The sequence below is a fragment of the Stenella coeruleoalba genome (assembly GCF_951394435.1).
Source record: "Stenella coeruleoalba genome assembly, chromosome: 1".
Classification (NCBI taxonomy): Eukaryota; Metazoa; Chordata; class Mammalia; order Artiodactyla; family Delphinidae; genus Stenella; species Stenella coeruleoalba.
In genome coordinates, this window is record NC_137169.1 from 112237348 (window position 1) to 112260759 (window position 23412).

Sequence of the window (23412 nt, forward strand, 5' to 3'; positions counted from 1 at the left end):
AATGTCCACTCTAGTCACACCTCCTCCCATGACTGCTGCCCATGGGTCCTGCCTTTTCTCACCTGGTTGATGAGCAGGTCACCCAAGCGATGGATGACGAAGTTCCGGGGGCTGCCAGGGCACAGGGCCTGGCGTCGGCGTTCTAACAGCTGGCTGAGGAAGCGGGTATGGATGTCACTGAGTTCGTCCACGCAGGGGAACAGGCCCTGGACCACTCCTGGCTCCAGCTGTAGCTCTTCCAGCATCCCCGTGCGGAAGAGGCGGGTCATGATCTTCAGGGTCCGCACATGGTGTAGCTCTGTCTGGATCAGCTCTGTGGGGACAATGGGACACCTGGCCTCTACCCTGGCTTGGCCACAATTGGTGGGGCCTAGGCTGGGGACCTCAGGGCTCATTTGAGGTTTTCAAGATCCCTTCCAGGTTAACATTCTGCATTAGTACGATCTTAGATCATTTTCTAATCATTTTTTAATCTTTATGCCGTGCCATCTTAAGCTATGAGCTGTTTTAAGGTCAAGAACCATGTGCCCCCTACATGTCTAGGTTTCCCACAGTTCCCAGTACAGTGTTGGAACAGGCAGAGAGGAAAGACTAAGAATTGACTGGAAGGAAGGGATAAAGCAGGGCCTTGGAGGTCAACAGCCCAACAGGTGGGGGCCTAGTGGCTACTTGTGGGGATGCCAGGCAGGGTCTTGAAGGCCAATAGGATAAGAGGGAAGGGTCTTGAGAGGTAGGGGCTGGCAGAGGAAGGACACAAAAAAACAGGACTGGTGACAAAAGAGAAGTCTGGGGTGGTCTTCTTGGCTCACCATAAATGACATCCTGCTGCTTCATCACCTCCTTTTTATGCTGCTGCAAAAAGTTGCTATCCACAGCAAGGCTCCAGGAATCAGCTGCAAAGTCCTTCTCATCCATCTCAAAGTCACTCATCAGCTCATTGTAGATCACCTCTGCACCTGGAAGTGAGTGGGGGAAACAACTCGGACCCCAATTCTCTTCCCTGGGTCCTGGGCCCTTCTCTAGATCCCTTCCCGCCTTGCCGTTCCCAGGACTGCTCCCACCTGCCCCTCATGCCCTGGTCTCCCTGAGGTCCGGGCACAGTCACCTTCGTCGATGAGGGATTCCACTGACAGGGTCCGGTTCCGCATGTTGAGGGAGTCTGTGGACTGGGAGAGGATCCGGCGCAGCCCCAGGGGAGACTCATCATTGAAGTGTCTGAGGGGAGTGGAGCCTGGCTGCATCACCCAACTCCGGCAAGAGTTCCCTTCCCGGGTGGGGACCCAAGGTGGGATCCCAGAGACAGTCACCCCAAGTTCTCCTTACCTGTCTGTCTATAATTCTGAACTCAGGGATGGGAAAGACCTCTCATCCCCCCGTCTCCATTGCCATACTCTGCCTGCCTTGGCTCTCCCTTCCCCAAGCAGAGGCTCACCCAGCAATGTTGGTGGTGGAAACACTTTTGGCTAAAGACAAGGAGGAGCGGCCACGGCGGGAGCCAAGCAGGGACTGTCGGAAGCTGTCGGAGGGGTAGATGGCAGAGCTGGGACGCTCCCGAGTGGTGGCTGTCAGAGGGGGGGATACCAAGTAGGCAAGCGTCAAACCTAGTGCCTTCCCAGGATTCAAGCCTCCCAGGCTCCTCCACTAGAAGCGAGGCCTCCTCTCCAGCCCCACCTTTAGCCCTGTTCTTTTTTTTTTTTTTTTAACCCTGTTCTAGTCAAAGAAAGATGATAACAGTAATTCTACCCGTATGTTTGTGCAGTACTTTTTTTTTTTTTTGTGGTACACGGGCCTCTCACTGTTGTGGCCTCTCCCGTTGCAGAGCACAGGCTCCGGATGCGCGGGCTCAGCGGCCATGACTCACGGGCCCAGCCGCTCCGCAGCATGTGGGATCTTCCCGGACTGGGGCATGAACCCGTGTCCCCTGCATCAGCAAGTGGACTTTCAACCACTGTGCCAACAGGGAAGCCCTGTGCAATACTTTTAATGTTTATAAAGAGCTTTTCTTGCCTTATCTCTTTCCCGCCACAAGACTATGAGCAATCTGCAGCTCAGGATGGTTAAGAGACTTGTCTGGGGTGACTCAGCTAATGGCTGAGCAGAGATTCGGACTCTGGTCTTTTTTTTTTTTTAACATCTTTATTGGAGTATAATTGCTTTAGAATGTTGTGTTAGTTTCTGCCGTATAACAGAGTGAATCAGCTATATGTATACATATACAGACTCTGGTCTTTTTAGTAAGCACCACGCTCTTTCTGTTACACCAGATCTGTCTGAATTGGCCCTTGACAACTTCTGCCAACATTCCCAAGTGCGGTGTAAATAACTAATAATAATAATATAAGGTGTGACCAGGCTCAGATGACCAGCCATCCCAAGCCTTCGTCCCCATTTGAATTCTCCTGTCCCGCCCCTAAGCCCAAGAGTCCGGATCTCCCTTAGGATCCCACCATCAGCATCCAATTGAAAAGAGGAAGGCGCTGTGCCAGGGAACGACCTCAGGGGGGCAGCACAGCTCATGGGCTGAGAGGCCTGGGGTCCAGGGTCCTATGGGGACCAGCATCCTCACTACTCACTCTTACTGCGAAGTGAAACAGACTGCAAGGCAGTGTTGTTCTTCAGCAGGGCAGCTTTCTGTTGCTGTGAGACAGAGAGCAAGAGAGAGACACCAAGAACAGCTGTCACCCTAGGGTCACCCCCATAGGCCCAGGGCAGGAGCTGGGTGGCTGGCCCCCTAGGGAGAAAGCTGGCATGATGGCTAAGGGCATCAGGGTGGCTGAGCCCAGTGCTGAGGGGATGTGTCTACAGCAACAGGCTGACCCCCTCTTGCAGGGCCTGTGGCCTGGGGTGGAGGGTCTGGGCTGCCCCTTGGTGAGGAGAGGGGCTGAGTAACACAGGGTGAGGAATGAACGGAAAAGGCATGAGGGTACCGCACACTCACTACCCTCTCCCCCAGCCCTCTGCCCTCCCTGCCATCTCACCTTCTGCTTGACCTTGGTACAGTTGGCGAGGGTGTCTTTACAGCGGTTGTGGATAGTCACATTGCAGGCTGGGAGGGTGGGGTAGAGAGGGTGATGGGAGGGCCGGGTGGTACGGGGGGGACACACCCACATGCAGACACCCATCTCCCCATGGCCACACAGCCTGAGACTCTCCCCCTTCCCAGACTCCTCGGCCATCGCCGCACCCCAGTCCCTCTCCTCCCACCTCCCCCCTTCCTTCAAGCAGGAGATGAAGTGAGGGGGTATAGGTGTGGACCACAATTAAGCCATCAGGAGGGGTAGGCAGTCCTGACTCAGAGATGACCTGCGAGGTGGACTAGAGGGAAGAAGGGGTTACTGGCTGCCAGAGATGAGCTCAAGAAGCACAAAGGTGGTTGAGAATGACAGATGGCAGAGAGGACGCCCACGGAACAGAAGGTGGCACAGGAGCAGCTGGGGTGGGGGCTAGGGGCAGAGAGGGGGAAATGAACATCCCCTGAGCTTAATCCTAACCACCCCTTGAGGTAGATGCAATGATCCTCATTTCATAGATGAGGATCCTGTCTCCTGGAGAGGTTAAAACCATCTGCCAGAGGTCATACAGCTAGTGGTAGAGCTGGGGTTTAACTCAGGAGTGTCTGTGCACTTCCTGTTGAGCCATACATAGGCCCACAAACTCTGGCTAGGCCTAAGCAGTGCTAAGGCTGATGGATCCAGCGGCAGAGCGGGGGACAGGCCATGCCCTGCCCCTGCCCGCCACGCCTGCCTGCCTTCTGCACTGCTCAGCTATGCTTGCTATGACTCTAGCCTCCCTTCCGGACCGGGGGAGTCTTTTTCCCCAAGTAAGGTAAACCCACAGCTCCCACACTCCATCTGCTTCTCCCTCATCACCCACCCCACCCTGCCATGGGATAGGAGAGAAGAGGAGAGGAAAGGAAGAGTAGCTAAGCCTAGGCACTGGGACTACTGGCCGTCCCTTTCCCCAACATGCCCTCACAGCCCTTGGCCGTCTCCAGCTTCCCCTCCCCCCTCGTCCAACAACACCGGAAACTCTGCTAACTCCTTCAGACAATACCCAGCACCGTGCTTACTTCCACAAATACAAGGCGAGCAGGGTGCGGCAGAGGGGCAGACAGAAGTGGGGGCTGGAGCTGCGTCCACCCCCCCTGGAGCTCCCTTCTCCTACCCGCAGCACCCAGTGTCTCTGGATCGAACCTCCGCTATCCACCTGCTCTCAAAATAGCGCTTGCTGCCCGCCTCCCCGGTTCCCCTGGCAACAAGCTTCCAGATTGGGAATTCTGTCAGGTCTCTAGAGGGATCTAGATTGGGGTTCCCTCCTCATCCTCAAAACTCTAAGTTGAACAGTGAGGAAGTAGAGAAGCCTCGCTGGTTCTTTCTGGGGTTCCATAGAGATTTAGAAGCTAAAGCTTTTGTCCCTCTGTTCCGCTGCAGGCCACAACACCTCCGGTCCTGCGTTAATCAGAAGCAGCTCTTTGCCATAAATCTGGGTGTTGGTGGGGAGGGTAGACAGGGCAGGAGCCCTCCATGTAGGCGTCTTGGGGAAGGAAGAATTCGTTGCTTGTACTTACTAAATACAGGGCTACCCTTAGATGTGGGTGAAGGTCAGGAGTTCTATCTAGTCCTTATTCCCCCAACATACACATTGCTGCCATATTCTCTTTCTCACTGTGTATCAGTCAGACTAGAAATCTGAGACAGGGGGGTCCTAATCCCTAATCCTCTGCTTCAAACTGTAGAGATTTAGAGATTTCAGACTCCCCCCAGTCAATAGAAAGGGAAGGGGCAAGGGGACCCTGAAGTCCTGAACACCCGGTTCTGCCCAGGAAGACCGGCAGAACAGCTGCAAGGCCAGCAGCTTCCCACCCAGCTCCCCTATTTCTGCCCCCCCTACCCCGCATACACACAACATTCCTGCTTCTCTTCCAATCAGTTCTCCTGACCCTCAGCAGCTGTTCAGGGAGCTGGGGGATGCCCAGCGGACGACAGCTGCAAGGGGAGCCACTCCAGCCTCCCCTCCCCCATACCCCCAGCTAGTCCTGCTTAGGCCATATTCTGACTGCCACTACCCCTAGACATGAGGACAGGGAGAAAGGGATCAAGCATCTGGCCCTGGCATTTGGGCCCTGTGGGGGTTCACAGAGGAGAGTGATCCTTATGGATCCAAGGTAAAAAGAAAGGAGAGAAAGATTAGGGTCAGTGGGCGCTGACTCAAGAGTGACATTCAGGGTCCAAACAACTTACTTGGGCAGATGAGGGCCTCCTTGGCTGTGATGCTCTTGTTACAGGCATAGCACATGGTCATGCCCGAAACGGAGATGGTGGTGAAGAGGTGCCCGTTGGTATAGCGGGCGTCCTTGGCTTCCTTCATTTTCTCTTTTTCCCGGGTCTGTAGAAGGGGCGAGAGAGACAGGAAGTGAGGCTGGAGGATGCCAGGGTGCCTGAGGAGTCCAGAGACACGGGCCGAGGGCAGAGGCAAGGGAGCAATGCCTGCCTGAAACACACCATTTCCTGAAGCAGAGTTTGCCGCGCTGTGTCAGAGGCAGCTGTCCAGGAGTGACCAGGCCAGCCCCGAGGGCCGAGCCCACCCCTGACCTACCTGGCCCCTGCGGCTGGGCTGCCTCCTGTTGCCGCTCATCTCCCCGGCTCTAGACCTCCGCGTCCTCACTCCACCTCCCAGCCCTAGCTCTGCTCGCCCCCGAGCTGCTGTACTCTCTTCTCTGTGCCGGGGGAAGATGCGCAGAGAGGAGGGGAGAGCAGGCGAAGCAGAAGGTGCCAGCTCACCAGCGCTTTCAAATCTATGGGAGTTAGCTCCTCTTATAACCATGACAACCAGTGTTGGAGCCGCTATCTCCGTGGCAGTGGCAGTCACAGTGGGGGGCAGGAGATCCCCTTATTAGATTGGCTGAAGGGGGCAGAATGCCTCCACTGCCACCCCCAACCAGAGGTCAGGACCCCAAACTTCTGACTCTTCCACATCTGCTCAGCCAAGGTACACGGGGCCACTCTGTGGGAGGCAGCATGTCCCCTGCTAACCTCGAGGCAGGAGAAGCCTGGTTTCAGTCTCGGATCACTTGTCCTCTCTGGGATCTTTAAGAAAGGAAACTGGGCCACCAAGGTCTCATTCCCGGCAGGAAGTCTCTTCTGCAGTCTAACTTTTATCCCTCTCATGCTACCCTCCAAAACCTAGGATATCTCCTTTATTCCTCCTCACCCAATTAGTCTAGGAAGTCCTTTCTAGCATCTACCCTCCATCCTCCAGCGGCAATGTCACTTCCTCCTGCTCTGGTCTCCGTCGAGATGGGGCACACTCTCCGGGCGCTTCCACAGAACCTCAGAGGCTGGCATTTCCCATCAGCTTTCTCTTCTCCTGCTTCCCCCTGACCTCTGCAGGTGAAGTGATTCTCCCTGACCTCTTTCTGTCCTTTCTCAAGCTCCTGAGCTTTCCCTGAAACTGAGGAGATAAGAAGATGGGACACCATGCTTTCCACCTATTCCAGGACCCTCCTCAGTGGTCACCTCAGATCCCTGATTTTCCCTCCACTCTTAGAGGACTGACAGCAGGAAGAGGACCTGGAAGACCACTCCCTCCAAGGATTCCCTGCCTCTCAGAAAGCGAAGAGCGAGATCCTGATGGCTGAGGCTGAGGGTAATGAGCCCCAAGTCAGAGGACACTGTCTGGGGCCCCGGGGCAGTGAAACAAAACTCAGAGGAGAATCCTCAGCCTGGACCTTGGAGGTCTAGTCCTGACTCTCAGCTGAAGCCACACTAGCAGTTAAGAGGTGGGGGAGGGGGGGCTTCCCTGGTGGCGCAGTGGTTGAGAGTCCGTCCGCCTGCCGATGCAGGGGACACGGGTTCGTGCCCCGGTCCAGGAGGATACCACACGCCGCGGAGCGGCTGGGCCCGTGAGCCATGGCCGCTGAGCCTGCGCGTCTGGAGCCTGTGCTCCGCAACAGGAGAGGCCACGGCAGTGAGAGGCCCGCGTACCACCAAAAAAAAAAAAAAAAAAAAAAGAGGTGGGGGAGGGGAAGAGACTCACTGGCCTGGTGCAAGGGTAGAAAAGGGAAGTGTGAACGGGCTGAGTCAACAGCACAGGGGCCAAAGGGCACTGGACTATGACGCCCTAGGGTCTCAGGGCTTCCTGGTAGCCCAAGATCCTTCTCTCTCCTGCCTACCCTCAGAAGCTCCAGGTTCATCTGATGGTGAGCAGAGCCTAGGTCTTCAGGTCATTTCCCACCCAATCACCCATTTTTCTTTTCTCCTCCTCTCCCATCCTCCTCCTCTTCCTATATCATAGTCTCCTTCCCATCCCCTGGCCTCCCTCCTCTCCCCCATGGCCTCCCACCTTGGCTGCCCCTTTTTCACCCTTGCTTCTCTTCTACTGCCCTTGGCCTCTCCCTGCCCTCCTCCTCCTAGACCTTGTCAAGAAAGCTGACCAACTTTTAACTCTAACCTCCCTTTTTCTATTCTGGTACCTACCTATCTGGACCACTAGAAAATTCTCCCTTTAGTCTAACCTCCATCTGCCCTGCTCCAAATTATAGTTCTTTAGGAGATCAAATCCTCCTCTGAATAACAGCCTTTATAGGACCTCAAAGTCCAAGTCCAAATAGCTCTTCTTACTGCCCTACACTCTGCCTTCTCTTCTCCTCTCCTGCTCTCCCAACCTTCTCTATGACACAAATAAAAAAGTTCGAGGACTCATTATGTTTGAATTAAAAGTATGCAAGCAAAAAAACATGAAAATCACATTAAAACAGCAACACGGGGAGGGGCAAATTAGGGGTATGGGATTAAGAGACACAAACTACCATGTATAAAATAGATAATCAGGGAATTCCCTGGTGGTCCAGTGGTTAGGACTGCGCGCTTTCATTGCTGAGGGTGCGGGTTCAATCTCTGGTTGGGGAACTAAGATCTCGCAAGCCACGCAGCATGACCAAAGATAAAAACAAAACAAAACAATAACAGATAAGCAGCAAGGATGTACTATATAGCATGGGGATTTATAACCGTTACCTTGTAATAACTTTAATGGAGTATATATAATCTGTAAAAATACTGAAACTAATATAATATCGTAAATCAACTATACTTCAAAAAATAAAATAAAAAGAGCAACATGTCTGAATCAGGGTCAACTCCCAAATGGGCAGTCCTGCAGATTTGCCCTAGGGCTGCTACAACTCCCCCTCCCCTCCCCTGACCTCTTCCCTCTGCCCTCAGGCCTCCAGGAGCTCTCACCTGGGAAAGAGGCGGGGGAAAAGGACGGAGAGAACTAGGGGTAGCCAGAGAACAGGGTCTCTTGTGGCCCTTCACCTCTCTGGCATCAACATCCCACAGACGACCCAGCTACTCTGGGCCCAGGCTCCCCCACCTCCCAACACTCACCCTCTCTCCAAGTGACCCTCTCTCTAGGTGGGCCAGCAGTGGGCAGCAGCCACAGCAGCAGCACATCCCAACACGGACACTGCCCAGCAGCAGGCGGCCCTGGCACTGCCTAGCGCTATTGTCCTGGAGGCAGTCTGCACCCGCCCCAGGGCTCAGGCTGGTGAGGCTAGAAGGACACAGGGCCTGCTCACCAGGGGTGCCTGCTCCAGAGATGGAGTGAATGGGCTTGTTTGGTTCTCTGTCCTACTCTTTCCAGATCTTCTTAAGATCATCCCAGTTACCCGCCCACCCGCCAGCGGGACAGCTCTTCACCTTCATGGCCCCATCTGTCCACCAAGAAAAGGGGCCATTACTCTGCAATCCACAACACCCACCCCAACACTCAGAGGCCCTTCCTGCTTGGTTCAGTCCTCTACTGTCCAGTGTCCATAGTCTTGCTTTCTCACAAACCCTCACAGAAAGTCTTTCTTGCTATTGCTACACAACAAACGAATAAAGCACGGGAAAGCACCTAGCACAGGGGCTGGTATACAACAGCCACTTAACACATGTTCAGAAAGAAAGGAAGAAAAGAAGGATGGGTGGATGGATAGACGCCAAGACAAGGGGTCCCAGCAGCACCCTTGCCTCTACTCTAGGGATCCCCTCATTCCTTATCAGAGCTTCAGAGCTTTCAGTCTCCTCCTCTCTCTCTTCCCCCCCCCCCACCCCGGCTGCACCTCACACTTGCGGGATCTTAGTTTCCTGACCAGGGATCCAACCCGTGCCCCCTGCAGTGGAAGTACAGAGTCCTAACCACTGGACCACCAGGGAATTCTGGTCTCCTCCTCTCTTGTTTATTCTTTTCTCCCTCCTCCCAGACCTTTTCTCCTAATTCCTTTGAACTTAGGACCGGATGGTATCCTCTGAAGGTCAGAAGAAGACCAACCCAAACTTTCCTTCCACTGTCATCCCAGATCTTGGTCATTTTGGGGAAAGAAAGACTAGGCGAATGGCAGAGGACATTGAGGCTGGTGGCTCAAAGTCTCATAGAACAGAAGCAGTCTCCCCTTTCTCCGTATTTTGTCTCCCAGGCCGAGAGATGAGGAAAACAGTGACATACGTGAAGCCCAAGGAATGCCAAAGCCTGGACTTCGGCTTCCCGTTCCCCGGCGGGCAGCAGAGGATGGCGGAGCTGACCCAGAAGAGTAAGAGCCTCTCCAAGCAAAGTCTAAGCTCTCAGCTGTCCTTGTTCCTCCATTGGGTATGTCCAAACCAAGACCTCTGGAGAAGTCACGTGGTGCTTAGAATGACCTCTGCTCCAGCTGCAAGTGGCAGCAGCCCCTTCCCCAAGGTGGCGCAGTCTCTGTCCAGGCCCTTTGTTTAGGGACCAGAAGGCCCCCGGAGGGTTCCACTGGGTTTCCAGTCATCTGTAACTTAGGCCCTGAACAGCAGAGGTTCAGAGTCATAGGCTGCAAGGGGCACTGAGTCATGAGGGATGGGCTCTAAGGCTGGGAAAAGAGGAGAAAGAGGGTTCCTGGCCATGGGACTGAGAAGAGGGCTTGGGATGGTCTCAGCCAGGCTCTGCTTCCTTTATGAGCTTCCACAGACGAGATAAAGGCAGGAGGCTAAGGAGAAGGCGGCCAAACGGAAACGCTAACGCCAAAGCCAGAAACATAACACAAAAAGACATCGCTGAACACACAAAGGCACTTAACGCTTGCCTGATGAATGAAGATGAGACACCGGACAATGGGGGTGGGCACACTGGTGAAGCAGAAGAGGGGTGCTAAGGACCACAGGGAATAAAGTCGGGCTACCCTGAGACCCAGGGATCCTGGATCCCATCCTACCCCCACCCCCCACCCGACCACACCTGTCGGGTCAGGAGAGAAAGACAAGCAGAGACGGAGGGGGGAGTGATGCAAACAGACGGGCATTTGTGCAAGCGAACAATAGCTGTGCCAGGACTCCCTGCCCTCCTGGCACAGGGCAGGCCGGCTGAGTTGGGAGGGGGGCAGCTGCTGCCTGCAGCCCCTCCCCCACCCTCCCCCAAGGAGACATAAACAAACCCAGAAGGGTCCAGCCAGTTCCTCTCAGCCATTTCTCTGACCAGCTCCAGGAACCATGACCAATCTGCTCCCTCAAGCTCCTAGATGATACTTCAAAGCACAGACTGAAGCTAAGAATGGAACTACCTCCCCGCATCCAGAGTGCAGTGAGCCCCCTACTTTGGTGGCCATAATTCAAAACAGTGACACAGAGCATCTGGGGACAGGCAGACAGACACAGACACACACGCACACCAACACACAGGTCATGTGCACGCATGGGATTCATTTCTTCAGATCTGTCCCCTCCCCGACTCCAAGCTCAGGGTTCCGGGGAAGCCAGAGGGACTGAGATGGGACCCCTCTTTAAATCCCTCGGGCAGCCCTGGCAGGTCCTTCTCTAGGCAGCATCCAACCTCCTGCAGTCACTCAGTGACTTCCTTAAGCTTTTGGCTCCCTTCCCCCATCCTTGCTTCTCCCCCTCCCCTCAGCTCTTTCCCTAACCTCCAAGAAAGGCCCCTAGAATCTTTTCCTATTCCCCCAAAAGTCTCAGCCTCCCGGGAGACCCCCAATTCCTCAACTTCCCCCGCAACCTGCCAGCACTCTCAGCTCCCTCCAGGGCTCCCCCAGCCCTCTTCTCCGGCTCCAGTTCTAGTCCTGCACACAAAGCCAGCCATCTCTCCAACACTCAGAACAAAGAAACAGTCTCTCTCCTCTCTCCCCACCACACTCCAAATCTGGGGTCCTTGAGATTCCAGGGACACCCCCCTAGCCTCCAGGGCCATCCCTGATCCTCTGGCCCCTGCCCGCTCCTAGGCAGGAAAGGACCCTTTGTTCTGAGAGAGGAGACACTTAGGGTTTGGGGGGAGGAGGGAGGGAGGAACAGGGGATGAAAGAGAGAAAGGGACCTCTGGGGTTTGGGGCCTATGGAGGTAGGAAGTAGAGCAGAGAGAATGAGGGGGTGGAGGACTGGAGATAGCCTGAAAGAATAGAAATGGAGTGAAAAGAGAGGAGGCATGAGGAGGGGGAGCTGCACAGAAAGATTCTAGGAGGGTGGGAAGGAGAAAGGGACAGGTTCGACTTAAATTCCTCCTACTTCAAGGAGGTCCCGGGGAGGAAGGCAAGGAATGGGGGGGGGGGTCAGGACATAGCTCTGAACCATCCCCCCAGATAGGTAGCAGGGGAGACCATCTTCCTCAAATTATCTCGTTTCCAGCGGCCCCCCTCTACTTCCCACCGCAGTATAAAAAGAAAGGAGACAGCTGGTGTGCTTGGGGGAGGGGGAAGAGGGGATCCAGGGTTTGTTGGCTAAGAATCAACTCCCCCCTTCTGTAACCACAGCTTTCCGGAGGTGGCCCTCCCCTTCCGACCAGCCCAAACTGACAACCAACCTCCTCCAGTGGCCCCTCTGCCCTCTCAGATCTACCCACTCAGCCCCTCACATCCCCACCCCCAGTCAGATCCCAACCCCCGCAAAACCAAGGCCGCCCCAGGATAGAAAAAGCCAAGCTTTTAGATTCCCAGTCCCCCCCAACTACCAAAAAAAAAAAAAAAAAGGCATGAGGACCCAGGTATCTGGCTCCCCAACTCCTCCCAATAACGGAAAAGGGACCCGAGTATCTACCTTCCCAGAACCCCTGTCTATAGCCCCTCTCCAGGTCTGCCCCTCGCCGGTGCCCCCATGGCTTTCCCTTTTAGGGTGGAACCAAATTTCCGTGGTTTCAAAAAACCTCTCCACCCCCCTTGGCCCTGCTCCAGGGTCTCAGCTCAAACGGTTGAAAAATAAACAGACTTTCATAGCTGGGGCCTGGCCTGGCGCAGGGTTGAGAAGAGCCTGTCTGCCACCCCACTGTTCCACTGCACTTCAGCCATCTCTCCTCTGGCCCTCTGTTTGTCTTAAGCCCTACCCAAATCCCCAGTTGCTTTCCTGTTAGCAGAATCTCATCCCAACCCCCCAAGGAAAAGTTCCAGGATGGAACCTCTCCCAACTTAGCCTCTAGATGGGTAGTCAGGCTAGGAGCTAGGAGGGAAGTGTGGGAAGGGGTTTCCACCATCTCTGAGGACTCCAAAAGGGTACTGCTCCCATGCCGGTAGACTGTGATGGTGATCAGCATAGGCTGGTGATCAGCATAGGCTGCGTGCCAGGGCAGGACACTGGGATTGGAGAGAGGCCAGAGATTAAACCAGCTATGGAGTGGGTCTTGGCCTTTCCTATAATGGGTACAGTGTGGGTGCCTTGAGCAGCTGGGAGGTGCTGTCTGCATGCACCACCTTCCTCCCAGCTCTCATTTATTCACCTACAAGTCAGCTTCATCATTTCCTGGGGGCTGAGGTGGAGAGGTGTGGAGAGATCATGGCCTTTGGGAGTGCGCCTGGGTACAAAGGCAGAAATAAGGGATACTTGGAAAGGAGTGGCCAAGAGCTCAAGATGGGGGTGGGGGCTAGGGTAATTATACATCCGGACTCTTGAAATGGTAGGTGAACAGTCCCAAGATAAAGAGTTAAGAGAGCTGGGGTGGGGAGGAGGGATGAGGGCACAGTGCCAAGTGGGTCAGTCTAAAGGTTTCAGTTTGTTTCAGGCTGCAAGGACAAGGAGCTTGGAAGCTGGTGGGGCAAAAAGGGATGGGGGGACCCTCTGTGTTTCAGGAACAGGGGTGCTCTGGGCCCCAAGGATGGAAGAAAGGATCCTAGCTACACAAAGACCTCTGCTCCCTTCACCTGAGGGTGATGGCTTGGGGGAAAGTAAGCCGTCCCTAAGCTGTCCTGACCCGTCACCCGCCCACCAGAGAGAAGAACTGAATCACAGCTGGAAAGTCCATCTGCGAGGAGAGGAGGAGCTGACTGCTGTCTCGGAGGGGTGGTGATGGTGGTGGTGATGGTGGGAGGAAGCCGGGAAACCACCCCCTCCCACCCCTCCGCCGGATGGCGGGGACAAAGAGGGAACGACCAAGCCAGCGACTGCAGAGTGGGGGGATACCGAGAGCAAGCCGGTGGAACCCTGGCGGAGGGGGTTCTGGAGAGCTTTCGCCGCCCCCACCCCCCCTCGACACACACACCTCCCTCTTCCCGCTCTGTCCCTTACCGGAGCAACTTTCTTTCACGCGGCCCAAAACACCCGGTCCCGCCAGATCGGAAGCCCCTAAACCCCAGGTCCGCTGGCTCCCGGGATCCCGGCAGAGAATCTGCTCGGAGCTGGAGGCGCGGGTCGCGTCTACTGCTCCCCCAGCCCCCTCCCCACTCACTCACAGTCCCCACCCACCCCGTCCCGCCGCGTTCCCGGCCGACGCTCCGCCCGATTTTGGCGCCCAGAAAGCAGGCGGGCAGACCCGGGGGCGCTGCGGGTGCCGGGGATCGAAGGGCGCCCTGAGGACAGCGGGCGAGAGGGACAGGGGTTTCAGAGCCCACCTTGCTGGCCAGCTCTTTGCTCCGGTCGATCCGCGCCCGTGTGAGGGATTCGATCCGAGACATAATCCGATGGGGGCGGGGGGAGCCCAGGAGGACGCGGCGCGGACCCTGGCGTCCGGCTTTTTCGGGGGGAGGGCGGGGGAGGGGTCCGACCCGCACGCGTCGGTCTTGGGGACAGGAAGTCTGACTCCCCTCGCCCGGCACCCAGCGCCAGTTCCTCAAACCCGAGTCTCCACCCCCGCCCGAGCTCAGGAAGGGGGGAGGCGGGGCGGAGGGAGGGCGGGTGCCGAGCGCCGGACGGGACGCTTCGGTCCGTGGAGGGGCGGCTCGCACAAGTACAAGGGGCCGTGGACTAGCTCGCAGGGCCCCTCTGCCCGTTGCCCTCCAGCGCCGGGCGCCTCTAACCCCAGACGCCCGCCTCCTGGCTTCGGTTTTCCTAAAACCCACCCTGGCCCGCCTCGCAGCCCTCACCCCACCCCTGGTCTTCCCTTTCCCCTCCTCCTCCTCCTCCTCCGCAGTCCATCAGTCTAGAAAGACTCGCGGGCCGGAGGATTCCAGCCGCCCCCAGCTCTCCAGGGAACCCGGGGCCAGTTCCTTCCTGGCCTTCTGGGCCCAACAAAGCAGGCCAGAGCCACCGACCCCTTTTACGACTGGGGGCAGGCGTGGGGAGAGGGCGGAGAAATCAAAGGGGAACTAAAGGGTGGATCTTGAGAGGGCCTGAAAGGGAAGATTCACTCCTGGAGGTTGAAGAATCTGAGAGGAGAGCATTCTTCCACAAGCCCCCAACTCTCTGGGGCCTTACAAGACCGCCCTCGGCCCATCCTCTTCCCTCCTACCTCTGCCTCCACTGACTACTGGGGTGGTAGAGGGGAGGAATTCGCCACTGTTACAGAAGACTAAGAAGCTGAGGAAGTCCTTCCTTGTGTCTAACCCCAGTTCCCTCTGTTGCAAGTTAGGCTAGAACCAAAAGACCAGCAACCAGCCTTCCCCAGTCAGGGACAGTTGGAGTATGGCCAGTCTCTCCACAAGAAGGAGGGGTGCAGTAGGACATTCTTTCTGGACACTCTGCCCCAGTCTGAGGCAACTTCCACCTTTTGGGGAAAATTCCTTCTCCACTCTAATTATAATCACTCACATTGAAGTTCATTTCTGCCTCTCAGGGTCTCCCATGTCTCTGGGAGAAACAGAAGTACAGAGAGTCCTGGGACAGAGCATCTTATGTTTGCAGGGTCCCGCCTGATTTCTGGTCCCCAAAGGTGTGGAGGAAGGAGGGAGGGAGAGGAGGCCCAACCTAGACCCAGCGGCTCCCTGCCCGGGTTCAGCAGCGGGGCCTGGCTGCACGTTTCAAGCCCAGCTCAGCACTCTTGTAGGTGCCAATTTTAGCCTCTGCCACTATTTTGGGCTCCACTGCCTGACCACTGGGCTGAGCTAGTTGGGCTCCTCACCACCACACTGCTCCTCTGGCTTCCCCTCCTGCCTAGCAACTCCTTCACCTCCTTCTTCACCCATTCCCCTATTTAGGATCCTTATATAGCAAAGACCAGAAAAAAAGGAGAGAAAATAACCATGCCCAGTTCTAGGCTGGATGGAAATTAGAAAGCAGAGAGGACTTTCCCTGGGCCATGAGGGAGGCTGACTCCTCCAGGCTTGTACCTGCAGGGGAGACCTACAGGAAGGCCCTAGGAACTCCCCCAAACCAGCAGTCTTGAGGCTCCTGGGCCCAGAACCCCAGACTTACCTCCCCCCAGTGGGCAGCCAGGGCTGAGGAATGTACTAAATTTAAAAACAGACTGCCAGAAGCCAGAATCCTGGCCTCACGGCTCCACCCACTAGGGGCCCTGAGACAAGGGGTAGGCTGAGACCTCGGCTTTTCTCCCAGGCCTGGGGTGGGAGGGTGTTTCAAGCTAAGGATGGAATCTTAAAGGGCCAAACTCCAGTCTGGATACCCAATAAACCCAGGGCCTGAATCCCAGAGTTATGTGAAGGATCTCAATCCCCAAACTCAACGTAGATGGTCTCTATGAAAGGAGAGGACTTAATCTTCCAACCCTCTTCTGTCTCCTACCCCAATCTTCAATATACTTTTCACCCATCTGCTCTTTGTTACCCTGCCTCTCACCCTATGCCCTCTCCTTCCTCTTAAGAGATGAGTAGTAAGGAAGGGGACTTGCGGGGTGGGTAAAGGAAACCGGTCTACCTTTAAGAACACATGTGCTTTTAGTGAGCTAGGCCTGCAGCTTGACTTAATTTCCATTTTCTGTATCCTCTGGAACAGTGAACCCTTTTCCTTTCTCCTTGGCATCCCCTGCCCCTTCTTCCAAACCATTTTTATCCCAATCCCTGCTCCTCCTATCCAGTGATGCTGCCCAGATTTTCAGAAATTATTTTTTTAGATACACAAAAACAAAAGCCAACCCTGATTTCTGCCAGAATCTAAAAGTAGCCACCACTTTCTTTAGCTCATTTAACTTAACAGATATGTCCCCCACATTTCACGGGTAGGGAGGCCATCCCAGGGAAGAACCTGGTTGTCAGGGTCTTGGCCAGTAGGTGAGCAGAGAAAGCCACAGGGATACCTGGGCCCAAGTCCTACAGTTCCCAGGAGGAGGTTTACTTTTCTTCTTATTACCTTGGACCTTGTGTATTCTGGGAGGGGATGATTAAGGCATTATTGACTCCAATGGCCATCCATCAGAAATGGTGGAAGAAGCGAAGAGAGGGGATAAACTATCACGTAGGTTTACTGACAGAAGCAGAGACAACAGCGTATAGTCAAAGCTCTAGGTTTGTAATACAGCTCCACCTTTTGCTAACTGTGGGATCTCGGGAGAGTAACCTAGGCTCTAAGTTATCTTGTCTATGAAACAGAGATTAAGGGGCTTCCCTGGTGGTGCAGTGGTTAAGATCTGCCTGCCAATGCAGGGGACACGGGTTCGAGCCCTGGTCCGGGAAGATCCCACATACCGCGGAACAACTAAGCCCGTGCACTACAACTACTGAGCCTGTGCTCTGAAGCCTGCGAGCCACAGCTACTGAAGCCCGCACACCTAGAGGCCATGCTCTGCAACAAGAGAAGCCACTGCAATGAGAAGCCTGCACACCTCAACGAAGAGTAGCCCCCGCTCGCCACGACTAGAGAAAGCCGCGCACGGCCAAGAAGACCCAACGCAGCCAAAAATAAATAAATAAGTTAATTAATTTTAAAAATAATAACAAATGTAAGTAAGAGCTTTAAAAACAAAACAAAACACAGAGATTAAAATATTTATCTTTGCCAGAGTGTTATAAGAATTAAATGAGATGACCTCTGGAAAAGTGTTTTGTCAACTCTACAATGCTAGTCAAATAGGAAGGAATAAGCTACTTCCTTCTCTCACTGCTTGACTGAGCTTCGCTTCACCCCCACCCCTGGTGTTTACCTGCTTATGGCCCCTATCCTGAGCTGGGAGGAGGGGGAAGAAGAGATTTAGTGATGCAAGCACACACATTCATGAGGGTGGAAGCAAGATGGACCAGGAGATGACAGAGAGGGAAACAGGAAGACAGAACGAGAGTCCTAGCAAGGAAAGGCAGTCGACTGGGACAATGTCCTGACGATGCTTAGCTCTTTCCTGCTGGCTGTCTGGGCTTCAGTCTCTGCCCACTTTCTCCTTCATCCCCTCACCAAACTGCCAGGCCAAGGGCGGGCAAATGCAGACCAACTGGGATCTGGATGGCCCCTAGACAGCACCGACTTCCTCTACCATTCCCACTGCAGGAAAAGAGGGTGATTCTGCTGTCAGACTCTCCTACCCTGAACAGAGAGGCTGTGGGGAGAGGGACTCAGACCCAAGGTCTGGGTGTTGGCTTTGTTCTCTTTGTAGAGAGCTCTGCTCCCCCCCACGGCAGAAAAGAAGTCTCACTGTGCCCACCTCGCCCTGCTCTCAGACTGCCTGATCTCACGCTTCAGCTCCCTGCCTGCGGCCTGCAATGAGAAGGAGCTGAGAACCTGGTTTTGTTTCTGCCCTCCCTGCCCACCCAGAGGAAGGAGAATCCTGGCTGAAAGGCTGGCAGAGAAGAGAGCGCTGGCATTGCCGGCGGGGCCAGGAGGAGCCCAGGCAACCTTACTGGGTGAGGATCCCGTGGTGCTTCGAGGTGAATCTGATGATGTCTTGTCTGGGGTTTCTCTCAATGTTCAGGAGCCGCCCCGGTGGGAAAGTACATGCATACTTGGGGAAGCCAGGAGAGGAAAAGGGGGGAGTGGCTCATTCTGCCAGTAAATGAAGAGAGTGGAAATGAATTCAAGCAGCAGGCAGAGCTCCTAGTTTCACCAGAGCCGGGGTGTTGGTAATAAGGAAGAGAGCAACGGGCCTTCACCTTCCTGGGGTCGGAACTGCACGTGGCCCCACTGGTACGGTGTGTATGCGCTTCCACAATCATACACTTTCCTGGCTTCCACTCTGCCTACGGTCTCATTTCAACTCCTTCAGCTGCCGTATCCACCCATAAAATTATGAGTGTAAAAGCACTTTGCAAACCCGAATACTCTCTGAAGAAGTAAAAAGTACTGCTGTAATTATTATGATTATTATGCCCGATGGTTAAGATTTCGGCTGCCCACCTCTCAGCTATGTGGGGCCTCCAGAGAGGGAGGGCTAGGCCACTCCCCAGCTTCTGAGGCTCCTGGCCCATCTCCCCTTCCAGCTGTCCACAGCTGGCTGCTAAGCTGGAGACATAGGGAAAGCAGAGGAAAGGTGATTTACTGGGACAGAAGGAGGGAGACTGGGAGATATACCATGTTCCCTTCAAACTTGAACCATTGCCCTGAGTCTCTGCCTACCAGCGGAAGCTGGGGAGGGGAGCAGATGGTGAGGGGGAGGGGAAGGGAACTGGGGAGGGCAGTGGGTCCTGGGCCTCCTGTTTCCCCAACTCCTACCTTGGCCTTTCCGGTCATGCCCAAGATGAAGCTGAGGGTCCGTCTCAGGGAGGAGCCTGCCCAGGTGCCTGAGCCCCCTTCCAGTTGGCTACAGCTGCAGAGAGAAAAAGAAGAGGTGAAGAGATGGAGCTGGAGCTGGAAAAGAACAACAAGATACTCCCAGAGGTACGGTGGATGAAGTGCCATGACCAGGGGAGAGAGAATGGGGAGATACGGGGGAAAGACAGAGAAGGGTGAGGAAGAGAGAGGAAGGACTCAGGAGAAAGAGGCCCCCACTCCCCTACCTCCTCGGATTTCCTAGATATGGTCACTACAGTTTCCCAGGCCCTTCTATTTATGAGGAAAACTCCAGGCTCCTCCCAGATAAATACAGACTCCCCCTTCCTACCTAATCCAGGCCCAATCTCCTCTTTCATGCTGCTTCCCAACGGAAATGATACGGGGAGGGGGGCTCTCCAAGGGCACATTTTCCCCTCACAAAACAAAAGTCCTGTGTACGACCCTCCCTGCTGTTTGGAAAGGGCCTCTGGGCCTAACGCCAATAAGGACTGAATTTCCTGGGATTTCATCAGCCCCATCCCATGAGCTAATCCCAAACCCAGAGCCAGGAGGATGTGTCAGCTAGAGATTTTCAGGACCACAAATCAGAGCTTGATATCTTAAAGGGCCCATTACTCGCTCACACACCCACACTGTCTTAGAGGGCTAACCCACTCTAATCAGGCTTCAGCTGTAGGAGCCAAATAAACAGGTGCTGATTTTGCATGCTTATTTACATAGATACTATGTAAATCTCCCAGCCTCCACCTCGATTCCTGAACAATATGCCTTCAGCCCCTGCCCTCTCCCCTTGGGGCGCTACAGCCCGTGCCCAGCTCTCCTTAGGGCCACTCCCCATTGGTCGATTATCTCAGCTATCCAAAGCTGGTCCATGGTCCTTGGTCACCGTCTGTCCCTAAGATTGTGCAGCAGCGAATCTGCCTGCTCACTTTTCTGACACTGACAACAGCAGTCAACCTCCACTCTCTTATTTAACAGACACTCTGGGGTCTATATACTCCTTTTCTTTCCCTGATTTCTTCTTCATCCCATGGAGCTACCGGGAAACTTCTTAGCCTTCCCCAGCCAATGAGAAGAAGGGGAATTCTATGCAGCGCAGGTAGAAGGATATTTGGAGGTCTTTCATAAGAAACGTTAAGGGGAACAATGTTTCAGGAAACAGAGACCCTTGGGGCTACAAAACCCATGGCCTAGTCCCATTGTCCCTCCCCCATCTAGGGCTTTGAAGGGCTCTGTGTCCCCCAAACTCACCTTTTGCTGAGGTCAGCAGCAGAGGACTGGGACAAATTCCCTGCCAACACAAAAGGAGACGTGAGGTGTCCAGCTAAAGTCAGACAAAGGCGCCCAGGGCTGCCTCCCCCACCCCCTCCACCTGGATCAGGTTCCCAAGCTGCAGGTGCTTGTGACGCCATTCCTGAGGGCGGGCACTGGGGAGTAGGGAAGGAGGGAGGTGTCTGAGCAGAGCAGAGCTGAATAACTTAGGAGCCAGGGTAACAGAGCACCGGCGTTGTGTGGATAGGGGGCTGAGAGGCCAATGTCTCAGTTCCTTTTCAGTGAATGGCGAGGGCAGAAGATTCACTCTGAGCTCCCAATGCCTCTTCTTGATGACAAGGTACGTTGTGGATAACTGTCCTCCATCTCTGGTGACAGGGGAAGCTAGAGAGCCTCTCTGTCCTATGTCCTCCTTCATTGGAAGGAGAGCCTCAGAATACCAAAGTCCTGAATTCAGATCTCTCACTTGAATAAAGGCATTTTGGGGTTTCCAAGGGTGTGTGGTTAAACATAATGCAGGACATCTGGATCCTAAACAGCTGGCTCTGAGGAGTGGGGTGAGACAGGCAGAGGAAGGGGCCACCACTGCTTTGCTCCCCACTTTTACTCACCAGCTGGATCTGAGCAGCCCAAGAAGTAATTGATGCCACTCATGGATACAGACTTGGAAAGCATGCCAGTGGGCGAGTGGTCCAAAAGGCCAGCAGATGGGTGACAGGAACGCTGACCCTAGAATCGTGTTAAGAATCCTCATGCAAAGGTCAGGCTTCATCCATCTTCCCCCCCCCAAGGCTCTTCACTTTCCCACAGCAAAGCCCTTCTTCAAGGCCTTCAGGCCTTCTACCCCTCCCCACTACCCATATCTGGAACATTCCACTTGAAATAGTTGAGAAGTTATTCCTGCTATTTAGCAGTCATCACTCTGTTGCAACTCAAACCCTGGCTGCCTTAATATAGAAAATACCTTAGAAAAGATTTACCCTGAATCATTTCCAGAGATGAAAAACTCAATATATAGAGGTCAGGCAGGTAATGAAAAAACAAACACACACACACACACACACACACACACACACACACACACACACGAAAACTGGGGCAGTCTGGGTTTAAAACAATAGGGATTAGAAATATTCATAAACCCCACACCCAATCTTTCGAAAATCACCTTTTTGTTCTCAAGCCTACATGGAGCATTACAATAACTGGCTACATATCAGTCCATAAGGCAAAATGTAACATGTTTCAGGTAACCTCCATCAGAGAGATCATAGGAAACAACCCGGAAATCCCTTTTCAGTAGCTTGGATAAAGAACCTGTGGTATATTTATAAATAGAAGCATTATTCAACATTAAAAATGAACAAACTACAGTTCAGCCAACAATATGGATGAATCTCATGAAAGAACGAAGACACAAAAGATTTACATACTTTGTGGTTACATTCATATAAAGTTTAAAACAGGCAAAACTAATTGATATTGTTTAGACATACACATAAAGGTGGTAAATCTATAGGGAAAATCGATCTCAAAAGTCAAGAAAGTGGTCCTCCCTGCCAGGAGGGAGAGGGTTATGAATGGGGAGGGACACGGGGGGGCTTCTGGGTTTCGGTGGTACTCTATTTTTTTTTAACCTGGAGTAGTTACATGGTTGTTTGCTTCCTAATTGTGCATTACGTTGTACATATAAGTTTTATATACTTCTCTGTATCTATGTTATATTTCAATTTTTTTTAAGTTTTAAACAAATCTCCATTTTTTTTTTGCAGTACGCGGGCCTCACCGCTGTGGCCTCTCGCGTTGTAGAGCACAGGCTCCGGACGCGCAGGCTCAGCGGCCATGGCTCACGGGCCCAGCCACTCCGCGGCACGTGGGATCTTCCCTGACCGGAGCCCGAACCCGTGTCCCCTGCATTGGCAGGCGGACTCAACCACTGCACCACTAGGGAAGCCCCAGATTTAGAAATTTTAAAACACCCTTCTAAATAAACTTACTGGTCAGAGAAGAAATCATTATGGGAATTTAAAGGTATTTTATAACAACAATAATGAAAATACTACTCAAAAAAACTTGTGGGAGATGGCCAAAATGTATCTCAAGGATAATTTGTCGATTTAAAATGCTTAACTGAAAATTTTTTAAACTGAAAATTCATGAGCTATGCCGGCTTAAAAGGTTAGAAAAAGAACAACAAAACAAACCCAAAGTAAATAGAAGAAAGGATATGATAAAAGCAGAAATCAATGAAGTAGTAACAAATGAAATAGGATCAATAAAGCCAAGAGTTGATTTTAGTAACAGGCAAATAAAATAGACAAACCTTTGATAAGGGTGATGCACAAATAAAAGTAGAATGAAAGGGTGGACCTAACTACAGAAACAGTAGTGACTAGAAAGATAATGCTATCTACAACTGAATGCCAGTAATTTTGAAAATGCAAACAAAATAGACAAATTCTTTAAAAAAACAAACAAAATATCTATAACTTACCAAAACTGAATCTAGAAGAAATAGAAAGTCTGAATGGTCCTATTAAAGAAATGGAATCAGTAGTTAATCTTTCTATAAACAAAACAAACCACACCAGGCCAAAACAGTTTTATAGTCAAGGAGCAGAGCTTTCAAGGAATAGATCACTGAAATCTTATACAAAATCTTCCAAAGAATAGAAAACAAAAACAAAAGCTTTCCAACTCTTTCTATAAGGCAAGTATAACCTTGATTCTTAAACTACACACAGACCATATGACAAAGGAAAATTATGGCCCAATCTCTCTTATGAAAAGTACAAAAATTCCAAACAAAATATTAGCAAACTGTAATAGATTTTAAATAGCCACAAATTATTTGCAGCTCCTACCATCAAGAAGGAGTCTATTTCTTCACTCAGTCACAGGCTGGCCTGTGACTTACTACGATGAATAGAATGTGGCAGAAGTAGCATGATGTGATTTTTGAGCCTACACCTCAGGAAAACTTAAAGCTTCCACTCATGCCCACTTGGAATGCTATTGCCATGTGAACAAGCCCAAGCCTAAGCCTTCTGGAGAAGCCATGTGGATAAGAACCAAAGTATCACAATGGGCAACCTGCCAACCCACAGGCATGAATACGGCTGTCCTTGACCATCAGCCCTATTCAGCCACCAGACAACTACAGCCACATAAGTGAGTCCAGGTGGAGCCAGCAGAAGAATACCCAGCTGAGCTCAGTCCAAATTAACCACCCATAGAACTGTGAGGGGGAAAAAAAGGTGGTTGTTTTAAGCCACTAAGTTTGGGGTTGATCTTTTACGCAGCAATAGATAATTGATGCCACAAATAAATCCAGCAGTGCGTA

General features: G+C 53.0%; 1 protein-coding gene and 1 long non-coding RNA gene across 6 annotated transcripts in view; one reads left to right on the forward strand and one right to left on the reverse strand.

Moving 5' to 3' along the window:
- The window catches only part of ARHGEF2 (Rho/Rac guanine nucleotide exchange factor 2), a 44475-nt gene that overhangs the window by 13145 nt on the left and 7918 nt on the right, over nt 1-23412 (reverse strand). The window contains exons 3-12 of one of the 5 annotated variants that reach the window (XM_079899980.1): nt 20681-20798; nt 20049-20088; nt 18738-18831; nt 5241-5385; nt 2979-3046; nt 2574-2637; nt 1433-1562; nt 1106-1215; nt 810-950; nt 63-313 (exon numbers count right to left, since the gene is read on the reverse strand). In XM_079899980.1, the coding sequence (XP_079756106.1) occupies nt 63-313; nt 810-950; nt 1106-1215; nt 1433-1562; nt 2574-2637; nt 2979-3046; nt 5241-5385; nt 18738-18831; nt 20049-20088; nt 20681-20798 (1161 nt within the window). Of the gene's footprint in view, nt 1-62; nt 314-809; nt 957-1105; nt 1216-1432; nt 1563-2573; nt 2638-2978; nt 3047-5240; nt 5386-13822; nt 14129-17929; nt 17939-18737; nt 18832-20048; nt 20089-20680; nt 20799-23412 lie in introns of those variants that run through there. The other 4 variants (XM_079899979.1, XM_079899983.1, XM_079899982.1 and 1 more) reach the window with 4 other exon arrangements.
- On the forward strand, nt 18791-22459 carry LOC307175143. The gene is made up of 3 exons (XR_013824260.1): nt 18791-18902; nt 20341-20409; nt 21842-22459. It is a non-coding gene; the product is annotated as an uncharacterized lncRNA (long non-coding RNA).